The sequence below is a fragment of the Oreochromis aureus genome, linkage group 13 (genome assembly GCF_013358895.1).
Source record: "Oreochromis aureus strain Israel breed Guangdong linkage group 13, ZZ_aureus, whole genome shotgun sequence".
Lineage (NCBI taxonomy): Eukaryota > Metazoa > Chordata > Actinopteri > Cichliformes > Cichlidae > Oreochromis > Oreochromis aureus.
The window spans coordinates 34,173,630-34,192,213 of NC_052954.1; the positions used below are offsets into that span (position 1 = coordinate 34,173,630).

Consider the following 18,584-nt stretch of genomic DNA (forward strand, 5'->3'; position numbering starts at 1 on the left):
GTCTGTGGTCTGGGAGAGAGTCTGTAACTCTCTGTCTGCAAAATACAGGATATAATGACCAATGTTGGGCAATTAATTATATAGTTACTACTTCAAAAAAGTAACTCAGTTTGGCAAACAACAAAGTTTTTTGCAGCTGTTTACCTAAAAAGGCGTTTTTTAAATAAACATTTCAAACTATTTGGTAAATGGACTGATTCTTATATAGCGCTTTTCTACTCTCCCAGAGTACTCAAAGCACTCTATACAACATGCCTCATTCACCCAATCACTTCTAAACTCAAGTGCAACTAATAAGCATTCATGGACGCATCAGAGGGCAATTTGGGGTTAGTATCTTGCCCAAGGATATTTGGCATGCAGACTGGAGGAGCCAGGAATCGAACCACCAACCTTTCAATCAGTAGCTGATCTGCTCTACCACCTGAGCCACAGCCACCCCAGGACAATCAGCTGTTCTGAACACAAATTATTTGTGCCACTCCAAAAAATCATTTGTCCACTATGAGATAAAGGAGAACAACAGCCTGATACCTGCAGGCCTGACAACAGGAGATGTATCACTGCTGTAACACCTGTAACATTCAGCAGCCGCCTCATTGTTCTGACACACACAACAAAACCACTGACTACACTACACACTAACTACACACTAACTACACACTAACTACACACTAACTACACAAGATTTGCGCTAAACGTCTCAAATCTCTCACATCTCAGAACACCGCCGTCACTCCTAAAACTTCCCCCCGTTTCTTAACAACTAGATGCCACGTTGCCATATCATTTTTTGATTGGTCGACACGGTACTTTTTTCGACCAATAGGAAAGGCTGGGGAGGTGGGAGGGGGGCTGTCTTTGCTCACAGGCTTTCGAGCGTTTTCCTTATAAAACGCCGTTTTTACAGTTTCTTCCCGCAGTAAATATAAACAACGATAGTATTCAGGAAGAAAACCAAACATTGCAGATATTTTTATCATAACTCTGGTTTTACGTGGCCGATCAACACAATTTAAAAACTGGTATAAAGTCCACACTTTTCCCGTCAGTTGTTCCGTCTGTCCTGCTCACATCTCTAATGGTTGGACACGTTGTCATTAATGTGGCTTCACTCCACATCAGCCACGCCGCTTTGCTCGCTAAAACACCGGTGTCGGCACATAAGGACGCTGTCATAGCCTGTCAGCGACGTTGATTGGCTGCGTATATACGAATGTGAATCGCATCATTGGCTGGACTATAGGATAAGGTGGCATCGTTCTAATCCCATACAGGAGCAGCCAGTCACTTACTGACTAACACTGCAAAACAGAATTGTTAAAGTTTTAATTTTAATTTCAATTCAGGTTAGATTTTCTGTGCGCAGAGACCGTGCCAGCAGTGCGCAGCTTAGAGGGAACATTGGTGCCTGGTTACAACTCGTTCCAGATATATGATGTTGTTGATCTTAATTGTCCCTCTGTGGTTTTTATATTCCATCTCTGTGCCACGCTTTTTCATACCTCACAGTCAGCACAGAGTACACATGTGCATCCTTGAGCATAATCCCTGCTGCAGTCTCCTCCAGATGCAGCTTTGGTTATGGAGACGTCCTTCAGGGTGGAGCACTGAGTGATCTCAGGTCACAGACACAAGGACAGAGGAGAAAGAGGAAACCAGCTCACACAGTCTCACAGGTTGGGTTAATCTGACTCTGAAACTATCATGAATTAGCTGTGTGCAGCAGGCAGGATTGGACCCAAATGTAGACTCATAGGCAGGACTTGAAGTCAAAACACAACTTTATTGCTGGGATGACAGAAATACTAAACAAAAACTAACCTAAACTAGAAAACAGCAAACCTAAACCAAACACACAGCCATGAGGGAGATCACAACGCAGGACAGAAGGAGACACAGACCTAAATATACACAAGGGTAAACGATGGACCAGTCCACAGGAGGGAACACAGCTGAATGTGATCTAAATCTGACCCAGGACCATGACAGAAATAAAATACACACTGCAATTATCAGGTGAAAATCTAAAACATCACCTCTCACCCAGGTTTATAACCGGACACAGCCAGCAAGTCCTTCTTCTCTTCTTTTTCTGTTCCGCAGTCATTAATGGGTTTTAGGTATTTTAAAGGATTATTTAAAACTCAAAGTTATTGATCTGTGATTTAAGGTGACAATAAACACTGTGTGCATTCAGGCTAATTTACATCACGGAGCCCTGCTCTCTGTCTGTGAAGGATTTATGAAACACTCTGTTTAAAGTTGTTAGAACATGTTTAGCGCCATCTTGTGCCATTACAGAATGTGACGGTTGTTTGGTACTAATAGATTTACATTAGTTCATGTTAGTGAGACAACCGGTAACTCTGAGCAAAACAAGGACACTGAAACTAAAGAGTCTAAGGGGATCACTTGGTACTGTCCCTGGATGCAGTGACCAAGGATATATTCTACTGTCCACTTTCATTCTGTTTCATTATCAGTAAATGATTCTTTGTTGTTTGGCTAGCTCAACCAGCCTTGGCTGTCAAGGTGTAGCTGTGGAAGAAGCTAGACCCAAACGCAGGACTCATACATGGACCCAGAGGCCGGCAATGAAGACAGAGCAGATATGGAGGCCGACCCTGATGGTGAAGATCCTCAGCCAATAGGTACGGAGGCTGACAACAGCGGCAAAGGTGGGACCTTTCAGGAAACACACAAGAGTTTCCACCTCTTCTCCATCAGGTGGCTTGGATGGTGGCCGCAGTCGGCATGACTTAGTATATGGCTGGTGTCCGCATCAGTGTAGCTTGGTTGGTGGCCAGCGTTGGTGTGCTATGGGAGTTAGCTGGCATCTGTGTCCCTTGGCAGGTAGCCGGAGATTCAATTCAATTCAGTTCAGTTCAGTTCAATTCAATTCAGTAAAACTTTATTGATCCCAAAGGTTGGCCCTGAAGGAAATTGGGTTAAGGCTGCCAGCCTTATGCCAGCGCCATCTTACCCTTCCGACCATACATACATTTCACAAAACATCACATGGGAAAGACAGGTGAGAGAGGTATAACACTGGAAAAAATGCAAAATGCTAAAATGCAAAACATGAGGAACGATGAGATGGCTGGGTCGGCTCGGCTAAGCTCCCAGCTGAGGAAGAAATGAGAACCTGCAGGGGTCCACAGTAAACTGAAGCTTCCAGCTCAGTCTCCGAACATGACCCAAGCAGAGTTTCAGTCTCATGGGAGCCCTGTTTGACCACACAACAAACAAACCCAGAACAGAGTCTGTTGGGAGTCTTGGGAGCCAGCTCACTAAATTAGATTTTGTACAGGCAGGATTAGCTGGCTGGGACACCAAACAATCAGGGCCCGATACAGAATCCCCCCCAAAACCAAACACCTTTAGTCTGTTGTCCTACTGGAAGACTTCAATGCTCATGTGGGCAACAACAGGGAGACCTGTAGGGGCGTGATTGGGAGGAACAGCCTCCTGGATATGAACCCGAGTGGTGTTTTTTTGTTAGACTTCTCTGAAAACCACAGTTTGGCCATAATGAACGACATGTTCGAACATAAGCATGTTCATAAGTGCATGTGGCACCAGGACGCTCTAGGCTGCAGGTTGATTATCGATTTCGTAATCATATCACCAGACCTGCGGCCATGGGGTGGCTGTGGCTCAGGTGGTAGAGCAGATTAGCTACTAACCAGAAAGTTGGTGGTTCGATCCTTGCTTCCCGACTGGCTTACCCAGTCTGCATGCCAAATATCCTTGGGCAAGATACTAACCCCAAGTTGCCCTCCGATGCATTCATCAGAGTATAAATGTGTGTGAATGTAGTTTAGTTTGCACTTGTGTTTAGAAGTGCTTGTATGAGTGGGTGTGAATGGGTGAATGAGGCATGTTGTATACAGCGCTTTGAGTACTCCGGGAGAGTAGAAAAGCGCTGTATAAGAATCAGTCCATTTACCATATGTTCTGGAAACTTGGATAAAGAGAGGGGCTGAGCTGTCAACTGATCACCACCTGGTGGTGAGTTGGATCAGGTGGCAGGGGAGGATGCTGGACAGACCTGGCGCTTAAACGTATAGTGAGGGTGCACGAATGGAGCCACCAGGCTGAAGAAGGAGTCCTATCAAGCTTGGTTAGCCTGTGGGACTTCGGAGGCAGCTGACAGGCTAAGCGGAACAAGGCTCGGGCAGTGGCAAAAACTCGGGTGTGGGAGGATTTTGGATAGGCCATGGAAAAAAACTGCCTCGAAGAGAGATTTTGGCAAGCCGTCAGGCGACTCAGGAGGGGAAAGTGGTGCTCTACCTCCACTGTGTATAGTGTGGGTGGAGCGCTGCTGACTTCGACTGAGAAAATTGACGGGCGTAGGAAGGAATACTTCGAGTTTGTGGTTCCCATCTTTGAGAAGGGGGACTGGAGGGTGTGTTCCCACTATAGGGGGATCACACTCCTCAGCCATCCTGGGAAAGTCTATGCCAGGGTGCTGGAAAAGAGAGTCTGGCCATTAGTCGAACCTCAGATACAGGAGGAACAATGCGGTTTTCGTCCTGGTCGTGGAACACTGGACCAGCTCTTTATCCTCTCAAGGATACTTGAGGGCTCATGGGCGTTTGCCCAACCAGTCTACATGTGTTTGGTGGGCTTGTAGAAGCCATTCGACCATGTCCCTCGGCATGTCCTGTGGGGGGTGCTCCGGGAGTATGGGGTGTTTGGCCCATTGTTACATGCCATTTGATCCTTATACAACCGTTGCAAGAACTTGGTCCACATAGCTGGCAATAAGTCGGACTCGTTCCTGGTAGGTCAGGGTCTCTGCCAGGGCTGCCCTTTGTCAGCGATTCTGTTCATAATTTTTATGGCCAGGATTTCTAGGTGTAGCCAAGTGGCGGTAGGTTTTCACTTGGGTGGTCTCAGAATCTCATCTCTGCTTTTAGCGGATGATGTGGTTCTGTTGGCTTCATCGGGTGTTCATCGGTTTCCAGCCGAGTGTGAAGCGGTGGGAATGAGAATCAGCACCTCCAAATTGGAGGCCATGGTCCTCAGCCGGAAATGGGTAGAGTGTCCACTTCGGGTCAGGGATGAGTTCCTGCCCTAGGTAGATGAACTTAAGTATCTTGAGGTCTTGTTTATGAGTGATGGGAGAAGGGAGTTGGAGATTGACAGACGAACTGGTGCTGTGGCTGCAGTGATGCGGACGCTGCACTGGTCAAAGACTGTTAAAATGGGCTACAAACAAACCGGTAAATTGAGAGCTGAGCGTAAAAGCGAAGCTCTCAATTTACCGGTCAATCTACGTCCCTACCCTCACCTGTGGTCACGAGCTGTGGGTAGAGACCGAAAGAACAAGATCGCGGATACAAGCGGCAGAAATGAGCTTCCTCCGAAGGGTGGCTGGCTTCTCCCTTAGAGATAGGCTGAGAAGTTCAGCCATCTGGGAGGGGCTCAGAGTAGAGCCGCTGCTCCTCCACGTCGAAAGGAGCCAGCTGAGGTGGTTCAGGCATCGGACAAGGATGCCTCCTGGGCGCCTCAGATGGGTTGATTGCATTAAAAATTTTAATCGCGTTAATTGTGATTACGGCGTTAACATGTTAACATTTACAGCCCTACAACAAACACAAAAACAGATGACATCATGATATAGACTTATAATTTGCACCGATGTATTTTCTAAATTCTGTCACACACATGTATTGCTGTATTGTTGATTTGTCTGCTATTCTCAATGTATGACAAATTATAATGGCTGATTGTTAGCCATTTGCATAGGGGAGGGGACACAGGAGCCAAAGAAGCAGAACTATGAAAAATACTAAATCAGAGAATATAAATTAGCAGGCCCAGTGATGTAAATGAAATTAGTGAAATAAAGAAAAAAGTTTTGGTAAATATGCTCTCCTGCAAAAATGTCCAGTTTGTTCAGCATCCATCTGTCACATTTACATAATCATTTTCATCATCAGTGCTTTCAATTTCATCATCTATGTTGACATAATCATGATTGTCAGACTCCTCGTCTGCCACTCCTGCTTGCTCTCCACATTTCCTTTTTATCTTCACCGGCTCAACATTCACGTAATCCCTCTCCTCCTCCTCCTCCTCATCATCATCCTCATATCTGTTTGTGGCAGCCACTGAAACACAAGCAGCAGAACTGAATCAGTAAGTATGAACAGAAAACACAGAAAATGGTTTTCGTCATGAAACAAACAAATATTTGATTCCTTGTTGAATTCATAATGAGCAGTATGTGTCAGGTTTCATTATGAAAGACAAATCAAACAGCTACAAATTCATGTGCATTTTACTGATTAACAGTTACCAAGCCAGCATTAACTACACCTGAACCCCCAGCCTGTCTACGCCTTCAGCCTCACCACTGTGGGAAGCACAAAGGTCTGTACGAGGATGTCGGGGACAGACTGCTGACCTCCACTATAGCGGGAGTGGGCTGCAGGAACATCAGCAAGCAGCTTGAAGAGAAGATGAGACCTGTGTGTGAGATTATTCTCAAACGGATGGAACAGTGAGGGATAACTCCAGAACTACACTGGAGGATCTCATGAAGGATCTCAAAGCAGCTGGGACATTACACTGTGACGGTTTGAAACCCTGCAGCACACAGAGGTACTCTTGCTGAAGAGCTCACGTCCATGTGAAGTTTGTCAATGAACACATGAATGATTCTGATGAGACCTGGGAGAATTTGATGGGTTAGATGAGACCAATCTGAGCTGTTTGAATGGAAAAGAACAATTACTGCATCACACTGAGGGAAAGACAGGAAATCTTAGGCAGGGAAAAGCAATATGGAGGACTTTTGACCCAAAACATACGACTGAGGCTATCAAGAAGTGAGTCATGAAGAAACACATTACAGTCATGGCACAGCCTGGTCAGTCTCTGACTTTAATCCAATAGAAAACCTCCAGAGAGCTGAAGTGTTTCTAGAAACCTTAAGGATCCTCTGCACCAGTGTTGGTCAAGTTACTTGAAAAAAGTAATCAGTAACGTGGAAGGTCAGTACTTCCACGCTTTAAACGCTTCTGCGCTCATACTCTCTCCGCTTTTCGATATATTATCCATTGTTGATCTGCACACAGCTGTTGTCACGAACGTCGCACTCGCTTACGTCACTGTCATGAGACACTCACGAAAGAGTCACGGTTTTAGTAACGCAGCGTTCCTACGGAAATAACGGTAATCTAATTACCGTTTTCGCAATAGTAATCCCTTACATTACTCATTCCTTGAAAAAAGTAATCGGATTACAGTAACGCGTTACAAGTAATGCATTACTGCTCATCTCTGCTCTGCACTGAGGAGAAGTTTAAAATCAGCTGAGACAAACCTGGTGACCTGCTACAGGAAACATCTCACAGCTGTGCTTGTCAACAACAGTTAGGATCAAATACTTCTTTCCCACTAAAATGCACATTTATTTGTAACTGGTACAGAATGCCTTCCACTGTTAAAATAAACCTGCTATAAAATGATCAATTATGAAATTATAAACTGATCATTTATTTCTAAAAGGTTAAAATGGTGAATTCAACAGAGTGTCAGAAACTTATTTCCACTGTATACTGTTTGTTCTGATGAGCACAGACTTTGGATCAGGACGTTGGGATCAAACCGCCTGGCTCGTCGTCTTCTCCAGAGGACCAGAGCGACCACCAACAGGACCAGCAGGAGCACCAGGATCCCAGGAGCTGCTGACACCACCAGCAGCCACCAAGGAACCACGAGAGAAAACGATTACAACATGTTTCTGGGAAATCTGCAACATGAAAAGTGATGCTGTATGAGCAGTTCTGTCTGTGTAGGTTGTCATTCATCCAGGTAATGGTGGTCAATCATGTGACTCATCACATGAGCCAAGGTGAGAAAAAAGGTGTGGGTCATTATCAGCAGAGGTTTCAGGTGAAGCCACTGTGAGACCTTGCCTCACCCTATCACGTGACATATTCAGGTCACCTGATGTAAGACATGAGTGGGCGTTAAGGCGTCCGAAAAGGGATCTCAACTGGATGGCAGAGAGCTGGTGTCATAAGCCCCGCCCCCTGTTCAAGGATCACAGTGGACATAGATGTCTTCTTCCATTCCTCTTTCAAACCATCTTCTCTGTCCAAAATATGAACATTGGTATTCTCAAAGAGTGACCTTTGACCTTTAGATGCAGACGTACAGCTGAGTCTTGTCCTGTCGAGGTGGCTCGTCTATGTTGTGTGTTTATGAAGTGTTTGGTGTCTCCAGTGTAGAGGTCTGAGCGCTCCTCACTGCACAGCTACGTTGTTGAGTTTGTGATGAAGCAGTTTGTGTCTGAGTGTGTGTCTGGGTCTAAACTGGGATGTTGTGCTTGGAGGAGACTCTCCTGAGTTCCTCTGATAAACCTGCCACATAACGGATGATGATGTCCTGTTTCTCTAAGGACTTAGACTTTCCACCTTTTGGTTTTAGAAGTGAAGACGCCTCATGGATGAGAGGTGAAAAGTCTTAAAGAACTCCATTCACTTTCTTTTCAAGCTCTTTAGAACATTTGAAAGTGTATCGTGTCAGGTTGTTGAAAACTTCAAATGTTTACATGTTGAATGGTTTAAAAAGTCTTTCCCATCAATTTTCAGATCTAAACAGGGTCCTAGAAGAGGAGCAGTCCTCACAGTGGACAGCAGAGTAACCCTGTATTACAATCATGGAGTCACAAGTATCTATACATACATCCTTGTATTTACATGTAGAGCTGTTGAAACAACATGTATGTTCAATCTATGTGTCATTCAGTTACTGCTGATAAACTACCGCATTGCTGGATTTGAGTCCTGCGCTCTACTTACATGTGATGATGAGACGAATTGGTGCTGACTCAGCAGAAGTGAATGTCCTTGATGGCAGCAGTAACTCATACACACAGCTGTAGCTGCCCTGGTGTTCATACTCAGCTGCAGGGAAAGTAAAGCTGGCTGAGTTTCTGACAGCAGGCTCTGTGTGCTTTTGGTTTGATCCAGAGAAGAAGAGTCTGAAACGGCCTGGAGTATATCTGGTTTGAATGGTGCAGATAAAGTCTATGCTGGAGCCTCCTGTGACTTCTGTAACTGCAGGTCCCCAGACCAGTCCTCCATTAGGAGATGTCAGGGAGATGCTGGGCTGCTGCAGAGGAACTGGGTAAAAAAGAAACAACACAGACGAATGAACAGCAGTGCTTCATTCGAAGCAAGCGCTCTTTTGATTTACTCACTAATTATATTCCCAGTATTCACTCACTGTGTCTTTACGGTTTCACTAGCTTAGCTTAGCTTAGCTTGTAACCAACTCACTAGCACCATGGCTACTTCACCTGTCCCTCCTGCACTTTCCTGCTCATTGTGTCAGATGTTTAGTTACTCCTCGGCCTCCTTTAGCAGTAATGATACCTGTAACAAATGTAGCCTATTTGCATCTCTGGAGGCCAGGATCACTGAATTGGAGACTCAGCTTCACACCCTTGAAGAACCATAGCTAGCCAGGCCCCTGTAGCTGGTGCAGCTGAAGGTAGCGTAGGCCCTGCTAGCTGTCCTCCAACTGTCCCAAGCAGCTGGGAAAACAGGACGGCTGGGTGACAGTGAGGAGGAAGCATAGTCTTAAACAGAAGCCCCAGGTACACCACCAACCTGTTCATGTGTCTAACTGCTTTTCCTCACTGCCGCCGGGGGTCAAACTCTGGTAATTGGTGATCCTGTTCTGAGACATGTGACTGAGGAACATCATCTGAGTATCATCCACTGTATTTCCCACATACTAGGTTTCCATGTTCCAGGTTTCACGTCCCAGGTTTTTAGTTTCTTTATACCTGTTTGTAGTTTCCTCCCAGTTTGGGTTTTGTCAGTTTAGACTTTGTCACCTTCTGCTTTTGTTTGTATTCTGTCCCTGCTGCAATCAAAGGTACGTTTTCAGTTTAAGTCCATTACCAGTGTCTGCTTTTGGGTCCACACTCTCTCTCCCCTCCATGCATCTGCAGACATGACAGAAGGCACCTAAAGAAAGCTCCAGGAGAGAAGGACAACTGCTGCCCAAGTGAAAACCCTTAGCGATGTGTCAGGAGTATCGGAACAGCCGAGACACATTTTTTTCTAAACACCGCGTCTCTGTGGCTTTAAAACTCCAAAACATGCTGCACTAAAAATTGGTCCACCCCAATAACCAGGTCCCCCGACACAAAGTAATATAGTGTATGCCGCTAAGTGCCAGGAGGATTACTATGACTAATACTTTGGGGAAACCAAACAACCTCTGGCAAAGAGGATGGTACAACACAGAAGAGCTTCCTCGTCAGGCCAGGACTCTGCAGTCTATTCACACCTACAGGCCAGTGGACACTCTTTCAATGATGAGGATGTACACATCCTGGACAGGGAGGAACGCTGGTTTGAGGGCGGAGTCAAGGAGGCCATTTACGTGAAAAGGAAAGACCATCTCTGAATCGAGGAGGGGCCTAAGGGTACATCTGTCACCATCTTACAATGCTGTGATTGCAGCCATTCCCCAACTCTCTGTGAATGGGACTCATGGCCATTGATCAGTGTTCTTTGATCAGTGGTTGTTGATCAACAGCAGTGTTGGGCAAGTTACTTTGAAAAAGTAATTAGTTATAGTTACTAATTACTTCTTCAAAAAAGTAATTGAGTTAGTAACTGAGTTACAAGATTCTAAAAGTAATTAATTATAATTACTTGAAAAGTAACTATTGTGTTACTTTAAAAAAAAAGTTTAACCCTCTGGGGTCCAGAGTATAATTGGCCATTTTTTGCTACTTTTGATGTTTCCTCCACATTTTACCTTTAAAAACGATTTACTTTGCCTTGTTTGGCATCATTGTTTTCAGCACAACCTCACGTGTCTGAATTTACAGTTATGTTTTCATTTTGACATACTGTATTAACACAACTGATCTAAAATCAGACAAAAACCATAAAATCAGAGTAGAAAAAGTGATATTTTTACTGTAACAACCACAAACATGTTTAATGAATCATATTTCATAACTTTAAATGCAAATATAAATTGTCAATTTTAAAATCATATGCACAAGTTTTGCAAACAACAAAGTTATTTGCAGCCATTTACCTTTTACCATTTTTTTAAATAACCATTTCAAACTATTTAAAGAACAATCAGCTGTTCTTCAATAAGATGTCACACAAATTATTTGTGCCACTCCAAAAAAATCATTCCTGTCCACTATAAAGGAGAACATCACAGCCTGATACCTGCAGGTCTGACAGCAGCAGGTGTATCACTGCTGTTTCTACCTGGAGACAGCAGTCGCCTCATTGTTCTGACACACAACACAAAACTATCCACAACACTACACACTAACTACACAAGACAACACATTAACTACACACTCCAAACACGCTAAACGTCACAAATCTTACATCTCAAAACTCTCTCTCTCTCTCTCTCTCTCGCCGTCACCCCTAAAACTTCCCCCTCTTTCTAAACAACCAAATTTGGTCGACATGGTGCATTTTTCCACCAACACAAAAGGGCTGTTTTTTGTTTTGTTTTGTTTTTTGTTTTTTGCTCATAAGCAGAGAGGTCTCGCTGCGCTGTCCTTAGACAGTAAACGTACTACTGAGGAAAAACGCGTATATCTTGTTTATCATGACTCTGGTTTTACGTGGCCTATCAGCACAATTTAAAACTGGCACCTTGTTGCTTTGTCTTTAAGTGGTCATGTGATCGGCTTACCACGACTCCTTTATTCTTCCTCAGTCAAACAGCAGCACTCATGTGATTGTTTTGCCCCCTGAGCTCCAGGTGTTGTGCTACACAGTGATCGTGATTACCGTCCGCGGGAGCGCGCAGCTGCTAAAGCGCCCAGATTACTTACAGCTGCTTCCGTGCAGCTGATATAAGATGCAGTAAGCTGAACACAGCTTCAGCCGTCTGTTCGTTGAAAAATAGTAACGCGACCGCGTTTCCTTGTTAGTAACTGTAACGCCGTTGTAACGATAGGAATAGTAATTAGTTAGATTACTCGTTACTGAAAAAAGTAACGCCGTTAGTAACGTCGTTACTTGTAACGCCGTTACATCACTGATCAACAGTCATGAAAATTTGCATATTAATGGGGAAGAGAGAGCTGAGTGTAAAAGCGAAGCTCTCAATTTACCGGTTGATCTACGTCTCTACCCTCACCTGTTGCCACCAGCTGTGGGTAGTCGTGGTGCAACGGATCACGGTTGATCCGAAATCCGAACCGATCCCACTCCACGGTTCGGCACGCACGTGATCCGAAGATTCGAAGAAAAAAAAAAAGTATGTGTATGGTGCGCGTCGTCAGTCTGTCAAGCTGTAGTTATGGTCAGCGCTAGCGGTCCAAGTAGCGGAGCAGAGGAGTTTGCGGCATTTAAGCAGCCCTTTGCTGCCCAGTCCGACCGGGCTAAAGCTATTACAAAAGCTACTGGGGTGTTTCGCTGCAGACGGGAGGCCGTATTCCGTTGTGCAAAACAAGGAGTTTAAACTATGATGAACGTGCTTGAGCCACGCTATGATATCGCGTTGCGCGTCCACTTCAGTGTGACAAGATCGTTCCGAGCATGTATGAGCAGGAAAAGTTTAAAGTTATGGCTGAACTGTCCCAGGCATCTTCTGTTGCTCTAACTACAAATGGGTGGAGCTCCAGCGCTACGGAAAGCCACGTGACCGTGACCGCCCGTTATATCACAGCGGAGTGGTAGATACAAAGCCCTGCACTGCCCTATAGATTACATTAGATTAGATGGAACTTTATTTATCCCTCGGGTGGGTTCCTCCGGGAAATTCAGTTTCCAGTAGCACAACACCCACAGAAGTTGGAAAATGTGAGCAGAAATATACCATATATAAATACATAGAATACAAAAGGGATACATAGAATAAATAGGAATAAGAACACAAGGGAACGGCACATTTCAAGTATTGTGAGTCTATTGCACCGTTGGATATTAACAAAAAGTATTGCACAGTGAAAAGGCACTACAGCTTACTTGTCCCCCCCTCCTCTGTCCCCGTTTCCCCTCCCTCTCCCCTCCAGAGAGGAGTTAAACAGTTTGATGGCGTGTGGGACAAAGGAGTTTTTAAGTCTGTTGGTCCTTGACTTTGGGAGAAGCAACCTCTCACTGAACAGACTCCTCTGGTTGTTTATGGCCGTGTGCAGAGGATGCAGAGGATGCCCAGCATGGTCCATAATGTCCATATTGCACCTTAATTTGTTTTTATATAAGTGGGTGGAATGAGTCTTCAGTTGAATGTTTTTTAATAGACAAAAAATACTTAAATAAGTAAATGGCGAGTCGAATTTTTTTCTTTTTTTTTCTATTTTTGCTGATCCGAAAATTGATCCGATCAGTGACTCAAAACCGTGATCCGATCCGAACCGTGAGATTTTTGATCCATTGCACCACTATTGGGTAGTGACCGAAAGAACGAGATTGCAAATACAAGCGGCAGAAATGAGCTTCCTCCGAAGGGTGCCTGGCCTCTCCCTTAGAGATAGGGTGAGAAGTTCGGCCATCCGGGAGGGGCTCAGAGTAGAGCCGCTGCTCCTCCACATCGAAAGGAGCCAGTTGAGGTGGTTTGGGCATCTGACAAGGATGCCTCCTGGGCGCCTCCTGGGTGAGGTGTTCCGGGCATGTCCCACCGGGAGGAGGCCCCGGGGCAGACCCAGGACACACTGGAGACGGACACGACCCGGCCCTGAATAAAGCGGAAGAAGATGGATGGATGATTAAGAAACTGACCTCACAGCCCACTGTTATTCAGTGGACTAGTTTCAGTTATTGTGCAAAGGTACAGTTTATAAGGTTGAGGAAACCTGCAGTCAGCTGAGACTGAAGAAGTCACCTGGATGATGATGAAACGTTTCTCCCACTGAAAACGTCCAGATGAACAGAATCAACCTTTTGGGATTTCCTTACCTGGATGACTGAGGATGCATCAAGACACTTTTTCACATCACTGTACATGTTTCATTTCATAATTACAGTAGGAAGACTAACAAATACAAACACTCATGTAAAAGTTTAAGTCTTTCATGTATTCATGTTGACTGATGTTTCTACTTACATGTGATGATGACATGAATTGGTGGTGACTCAGATGACTGGAATTCCTTCATTGACACATTTATCTCATACACACAGCTGTAGCGACCCCAGTGTTCATACTCAGCTGCAGGGAAACTAAACCTGGCTGAGTTTCTGACAGCAGGCTTTGTGTACTTTTGGTTGGATCCAGAGAAGATGAGCATGAAACGGCCTGGAGTATATCTGGATGTAATGGAGCAGGTAAACTCAAAGCTGGAGCCTCCTGTGATCTCTGCACTTTTGGGTCCCTGCACCGATCCTCCATCATATCTCAGGGAGATGCTGGGCTGCTGCAGTGACTCTACAATAAAACAAAATGAAGACCGGAAACAGTGTGCACCAGTTTGTCAGTGTGGACGTAAAACATTTCACTTTTATTCACTGCTTCTTCTGACTCTGACTTTCTCACTGCATTAAAGAATTTTAAACCATCGCCTTCACCAACATCATCAAAAACTAACCCCTCCCTCTCAGCACAGCTTATGATCAGCTGATATGTTCCAGGTTTTACATGCATTATATACATTTCAGTTACTCATCCATCTTCTGACACTGATCCACATCACAGAGACTCAGCAGGAGGGTCTCCTCTCAGGCAGTTTCCTGAAACAGCTCACAGGAAGCTTCATAGTTTGATGCCTAAATATTAAAATGTCTCAGTTTAAATGTTTCATTTACTTTCTGTGTTCCAATGTTAATAAAAGATGGATTTTTGAGATTTACAAATGACTCAGTTCTGTTTTTACTATTATTTTAGACAGCATCCCAACTTAGGGCTCCAGGAGTGAGTGTGAGCGTGCGAGCACATGCACGGCCATAACTGTATAATGTGAGTCTGTGTGAAGAGACAAACCAGCATATTTATGGTGTTTGTAGTAACCGGTGTTGTAGTGCAGGTCATTATAGACAACCAGAGCATCATCCCAGTCCCAGCCATCATCACAGACTGTTCTCCATCAGTTACTGTAGTAGATCTCAACATTAACAGTAAGGTGAAGCGCGACACTCCAACACTGATTCCAGACGCTTCATAACAGCAACATTTCATGCTACGCTGAGCTGCTCAGTTCCACTGCTGCTCAGCATGCAGTGACTAAACTACACTGAGTGGATGATGAAACTGATAAAAAGTGCAGACACAAACATGCATTCACAGGATCTGACACACCATCACAACCAAGCATCTCTCACCTGAACAGAGGACACCAGCGTCCTCACTGTGTCCACAGGAGGGCTGAGATCTGTTGAGGTCACACTCACTGAGAGAACGTTCATGTCCTGAACAGTCCACACGACGCAGCCAGATCGGCCCAGTTCCTTCACCAAAGTGAGCATCTGTAGTGGCACTCAGTGCTGTTCCACAGTTTAACTGTCTGCAGACCACCGCAGCATCTTTTAAGTCCCAGTCATCATCACAGATTGTTCCCCAGGAGTCGTTGTGATAGATTTCAACTCTTCCAGAGCAGCGAGTCGACCCAGACCCAGCTAATCTGATCTGACCATCTAACAGAAGAAAGAAGAGCGTGCACAGTATTTATGGCATGTTATTTACACCAAACTTTATCATTTAGACTCATTTTGTCAAACATGACCGACCTGCAGCAGCTGACACATAAGAGACTGTAGAAAAGAAAAATAAGGCTGATTATTCTCTGGACTGTAAAGTGAAACATGCCGAGATAAGAAAACTACTCAGTGATGTCAAATGCATCTCACCTGTGGCCAACAAGAAGAAGTTTGTCTGCTGTGTCCACATGGCTGAGACACACAAGATGAAATGAGCCGTCAGTGGCAGAAAGCTGCAGATAAGACTGAACGCTGTGGCTTTAACACACTTCCTGCTTTCTTATATGTTACCAATGAATAACATACACCATGGTGTTCATGAATCTATCATATTTAATGCCATATATGGAATAAAAAGAAGCCTGACTGGTAGGGCTGGGAGATACATCCTCACAAATATATCATGAGATGTCAAAGAAGTGATCAACATATTAAACTAACTTCACCTTTAATCTCTTCAGAAGCTTCACAGCATCGTCTCATAATCAAACTGAAAAATATTTTCTTCCTGTAACTGTTGTTGGCGTTTTTAAAACGTTTCTTAAAGCTCTGCTGTTCCCACCGTTTGAGTTAACGTCATATACTTGGCTCTACGATGTTTAACTGCATCAGTAATTTTCATCCAGCGTTTGCTTTTCCCGTCATACGGTGTATCTAACAGTGAAATGATGCTTCACACGTGGTTGCTTTTTCCCCACTTCTCCCATTCTTTAATGTTTAATATGTACAATGTTACATTTTGAGGTGTTGTGATGTTTCTGTTCAATCAAACATAATTACTGAGAGTTCACAGGAAAACATAAACTGCTTGTCTCAGTAAAACCACCAAACTGACAGAAAGAAGCAGAGAAGCAAAGAGGAACCTGCAGATATTTCAGACCCAAACCTCAGAGTTTTACCATGGACAGTCTGTCCCAACATACTGCAGGGGTAATGTCTTTAATTCATATATTTATCAGTTCATTTATCAGTTTATTGTTTAGGTACAAAAACATTTTATTCATGTGTCAGACACAGGTCACCTGTAACACATGAAACAATGAGACAGAAAGACAGATGCTGGTCATTTATGGTTTGTGGAAACAGGAAGGCGGTTTCTCTAAATGCAGCTACAGCTGTGGTCAGATGTTCACATCCTCCCATCGTGGGCATGAATGTCATGGTGATGTTGTGCTTTTAAAACGGCTCTTCTTCCAGGGTCGACTGACTGTACAGCACACATCTTTAATAACTGTAAAAACAAGATCCACAAGTTTGATTTCAGGTTTCCTCTGATCGAGCCATGCTCAGATACACGTGCACTAATATTTGGTTAAATGGTCTTGATGCATTCTCAATCATCCAGGAGAGTAAATCTCCAAAAGTTGATTCTGTTCATCTGGACGTAGTCTTTTGTGGGAGAAACGTTTGGTCACTCATCCAGGTGACTTCTTCAGTCTCAGCTGACTGCAGGTTTCCCCAATCTTATAACCAGTGCATTTGCTGACATTGTAGAATAGAATAGAATAGAATGCCTTTATTGTCATTATACAGCTGTACAATGAGATACAGAGCATCTCCTACTCAGTGTAAACATGTTGGGGGGTACAGTTCTGCAGCACTATATACATATGGACAGTATTAACATAGGGAAGAAGATGTATATATATATAAAAATGTACAATTTACAAACCGTAAACAATATGTAATAAATAGTGTTATGTATGTACAGTTGAGTTATTGCACATGGAATTGGTATAAATAGTGGTGGTCCATAGAGGAAGTGGGAAGTGGGGGGCTGTGTTATCGGTGCATGTGTGAGTTCAGGGTGGTTATGGCTTTGGGGAAGAAACTGTTTTTGAGTCTGTGGGTTTTAGTGTTGATGCACCTGTAGCGCTTCCCTGAGGGAAGCAGGCTGAACATGTTGAAGCCAGGGTGGGAGCTGTCCTTGGTGATGTTTGCTGCTCTGCTGAGGCAGCGGGAGGAATAAATGTCCAACAGGGAGGGGAGAGGGCAGCCGATGATCTTTTGTGCTGTCTTGACCACACTCTGAAGCCTCGCTCTATCTTGTTGCTGACATTGTTGACAATGTTGATCAAAATGTTGATCAACATTGTTGTGGGCTGGTTTCAGTCATTATGTAAATGCCCTGTACCAACACAGAGCAGAGCAGCTATCTGAACGCTACTCCAACAGAGGTCGATTATCTTGTTAATAATTTTACCTCCTCCCTACGTACGACTCTGGATACTGTAGCTCCTGTGAAAACTAAGGCCTCAAATCAGAAGTCCCTGACTCCGTGGTATAATTCTCAAACACGTAGCCTAAAGCAGATAACTCGTAAGCTGGAGAGGAAATGGCGTGTCACAAATTTAGAGGATCATCATTTAGCCTGGAGAAATAGTTTGCTGCTTTATAAGAAAGCCCTCCGCAAAGCCAGAACATCTTACTATTCGTCACTGATTGAAGAAAATAAGAACAACCCCAGGTTTCTCTTCAGCACTGTAGCCAGGCTGACAAACAGTCAGCCCCTCTTCTGTGGAACCAGCTTCCAGTTTGGATTCAGGAGACAGACACTATCTCTACTTTCAAGATTAGGCTTAAAACTTTCCTTTTTGCTAAAGCATATAGTTAGGGCTGGACCAGGTGACCCTGAATCCTCCCTTAGTTATGCTGCAATAGACGTAGGCTGCCGGGGATTCCCATGATGCATTGAGTTTTTCCTTTCCAGTCACCTTTCAATTCAATTCAATTCAGTTTTATTTATATAGCGCCAAATCACAACAAAAGTCGCCTCAAGGCGCTTTATATTGTACAATAGATCGTACAATAATAAATACAGAGAAAAACCCAACAATCATATGACCCCCTATGAGCAAGCACTTTGGCGACAGTGGGAAGCAAAAACTCCCTTTTAACAGGAAGAAACCTCCGACAGAACCAGGC

The 18,584-nt window shown here is 44.2% G+C and overlaps 1 protein-coding gene and 1 long non-coding RNA gene across 2 annotated transcripts; both read right to left on the bottom strand.

Moving 5' to 3' along the window:
- Window positions 1-5,433: 5,433 nt before the first annotated feature.
- On the bottom strand, window positions 5,434-15,428 carry LOC120443295. The gene is made up of 5 exons (XM_039621624.1): window positions 15,285-15,428; window positions 14,074-14,392; window positions 8,823-9,146; window positions 7,599-7,730; window positions 5,434-6,122 (listed from the first exon to the last, which is right to left on the bottom strand). Exons 1-5 carry the CDS (start codon window positions 15,426-15,428, stop codon window positions 5,908-5,910), a joined length of 1,134 nt encoding a protein of 377 aa, XP_039477558.1. The 3' UTR covers window positions 5,434-5,907.
- Window positions 15,429-15,505: 77 nt separating this feature from the next.
- LOC120443304 lies at window positions 15,506-15,930 on the bottom strand. The gene is made up of 3 exons (XR_005615331.1): window positions 15,810-15,930; window positions 15,690-15,713; window positions 15,506-15,596 (listed from the first exon to the last, which is right to left on the bottom strand). It is a non-coding gene; the product is annotated as an uncharacterized LOC120443304 (long non-coding RNA).
- Between the last annotated feature and the right edge of the window lie 2,654 nt (window positions 15,931-18,584).